Consider the following 2,668-nt stretch of genomic DNA (forward strand, 5'->3'; position numbering starts at 1 on the left):
AGGTATCAATTCTTCGGTTTTCTTTATCAATGACATTACTATGTATACAAAGCAATTGAAAATACGATGGCTTGTGTATATGATGGCTTGTGTCAGGGCACTGTAGCTCTGATCGGGTAATCCCTAGGCAGTTGTACTGCTGACCGAAAGACAGTTGGAATCTCCTAGCATCATAAGGAGTTGTGCTGCCAACTGAAAGACAAATGTGAGTCCACCGGGTGCTCTGTTTGAGGGAAAAAGATAATTTCCATTTATTTACTGCTTCTGAAAACCTGTTAGAGGGATTGCTACAGTTCTGATTTATTGTTGTTATTGTGTGCCATCGAGTCACTTGTGACTCATAGCTACCCTATGTATGCTCTATCCTGTGCCAACCTTAATTATCTCTGATACACCAACCTTCATTACTCCAGTCACAGAATCAATCCATTTCTTCTTCCACTGTCCCTCCACCCTTCTAAGCATGACGTTCCTTTCTAAGGACCAGTCCCTCCTTGCAACATGCCCAGTATGTCAGACAAAGCCTCAGAATCCTTGCCTCCAAAGAGTAGTCTGGTTTCACCCTCTCTAGGATAAACCTGTTTGTTCTCCTGGCAGTTCATGGTATATTTAATATTCTTCTCCAGCACCACAGCTAAAAGGCATCAGTTCTCTTTGTATCACCATCCCTAGTCCCACTGGCTATTGCTGATTCAGTTCTAACTTGAAGGAAGTGAGTGAGTGAGTGATGGGTCACACACACTTTAGTCCTTAAAATGACATCCATGTTCTTTAGCATTTTAAAGTGATCCTTGTCAGATTTTCCAATAGAAAACATCCATCTATTGATGGTGATTGTGGATCCAAGTAAAATTAAATCATTAACAACATCAATCTTTTCTTTATTTATCATGATGCTGTTTATTGATGCACTTTTAAGAACTTTTGTGGGTGCTAAGGTACCCTCTAGCAGGTTTTCAGAGACAGTAAATTGAATGGGAAGAAATTACCCATCCTTCTCCCGAGGAGTAGCGTGGTGGATTCCAACTGCATATGCCTCAGGGATTGCAGCATAACTTCTTACCACTATGTCCCTGACTCAGTCCTACATACTATTGCTTGTTGTTGTGTATTGTCAAATTGGAATCAACCCATAGCTGCCCCTCTTGCAGGGTTTCAGAGGTAGTTATCAAAGGGGCGGGGAGATTGCCCATCCTTCTCCCATGGAGCAGCTGGTGGATTTGAACTATGTGCCTTCAAGACTGCAAGGCAATCTAGGCCACTGGAGCTGCCTATTTGTTGAAATTAACTGAATCGCACCAACAACCTATTTTACTGGGACTCCACAAGTCACCGGGAATGCAAGCCCAATGAAGCATAATTTGCCCACCCAATCTTAGCAACGGAGAAAAGACCATCAGAAAGTATCCATATTGCATCAGGTTTTGTAGTGCTATGCCAGGGACTTACGACAACAGAAAGCTGGAGCAGCTACCTCCCAAAGATAGCTTTGTTGTTGTGTACCATCAAGTCAGAACCAATCCACAGGTGAACATCAGGTGGGTTTTCAGAGGCAGTTAGTCACAAGGCCGGAGGAGAGCACCACACGGAGTGAGCTGTGGGTTGATTCAAACCGGGAGCCTTCCGGGTTGCAGCGCAGCTTTTTGCCACTAGACCACCAGAGCTCCCTCAAGGTAACCTTGCCCAGAACTCTCACTGAAGATCAGGGTAATATCTCAATTTTAAAGTAAACAGCAGAACTCTAGCAGCTTTTCCTTAACAAATGTGCAAAAAGTGGCTTAAAAAACCCCGCAGCTAACAAGCCCAAACAACACAAAGGCCAGACGGACCTCTCATAGGAAGACCATGGCACGTTGCCAATTGATTCTGCCAATTTTATGAACAGAAGTACCTATGTGAGAAAAACTAGTTAGCTTTTGAAAGTGAAGGAAGCTCTAGGAAGGGGCTGAGTTTCAAAAAGGGGGCCCCAAGGGGGCTGAACTACTTTCATCCAGGGAAAAAAACCTCAAACATTAACGAACAGGAGACTGCATGCCTGGAGTTGTTTCAAGGTTCCCCCCCATCGTGCCTCATGTGACAAGGAAAGACTTGTTCTTTTTACAGAAATTTTATTTACTAAAGATTTTTTTCTCCTTTACCACCATTTTCCTCCCTCCCAGGTACTCTGCTTTGAGTTTTCCATATATGAATTAAAAATTCCTTTGAAATACTCGAATTCATAAAAATGTTAGTGGTAGTACGGGTTGGGAGTCCCAGAGAATCGTCATTACCTTATCTCCACTCATCAACCCTGGAAGTGGAGACTGGGGGGTGTGGAAATCCAGCCCTGAGAGTGATCAAGCTAGGGGGGGAAAAAAAACCCCACCCAAACCCATTGCCATCAAGTCCCTCCTAGTGACCCTACAGGACAGAGTAGAACTGCCCCGCAAGGTTCCCAAGGCTGTAGCCGTAAATCTTTATGGAAGCCGACTGCCATCTCTCGTTTCCTGCCCCATCGTTCTTTCTTCGAGCAGCGGGTGGGTTCGAACCGCGGATCTCTGGTTAGCACAGAGTGCTTTAAGCCCGTGATACTGTTAAAGCCCTAGTGTCCCACGGCAGGCTGGGTGTCTGCCTGAGCCGCGGGCGCGGCGGGCACGGCGGGCGCGGGAGGGTCTGCGGCGGGCGGCGC

The 2,668-nt window shown here is 45.7% G+C and overlaps 1 protein-coding gene across 2 annotated transcripts in view; it reads left to right on the top strand.

Annotated features, from left to right (window-relative positions):
• Nucleotides 1-1,830: 1,830 nt before the first annotated feature.
• Nucleotides 1,831-2,668, top strand: part of PARP8 (poly (ADP-ribose) polymerase family, member 8) — a 364,740-nt gene continuing 363,902 nt past the window's right edge. For both annotated transcript variants that reach the window (XM_006902146.1, XM_006902149.1), the window contains exon 1: nucleotides 1,831-1,908. In XM_006902146.1, coding sequence (XP_006902208.1) covers nucleotides 1,878-1,908 — 31 coding nt within the window. In that variant the 5' untranslated portion in view covers nucleotides 1,831-1,877. The remainder of the gene's footprint in view (nucleotides 1,909-2,668) is intronic.

Source organism: Elephantulus edwardii, unplaced genomic scaffold, assembly GCF_000299155.1.
Source record: "Elephantulus edwardii isolate Elephantulus edwardi_28Jun2011 unplaced genomic scaffold, EleEdw1.0 scaffold00373, whole genome shotgun sequence".
In the NCBI taxonomy this organism is placed as follows: domain Eukaryota; kingdom Metazoa; phylum Chordata; class Mammalia; order Macroscelidea; family Macroscelididae; genus Elephantulus; species Elephantulus edwardii.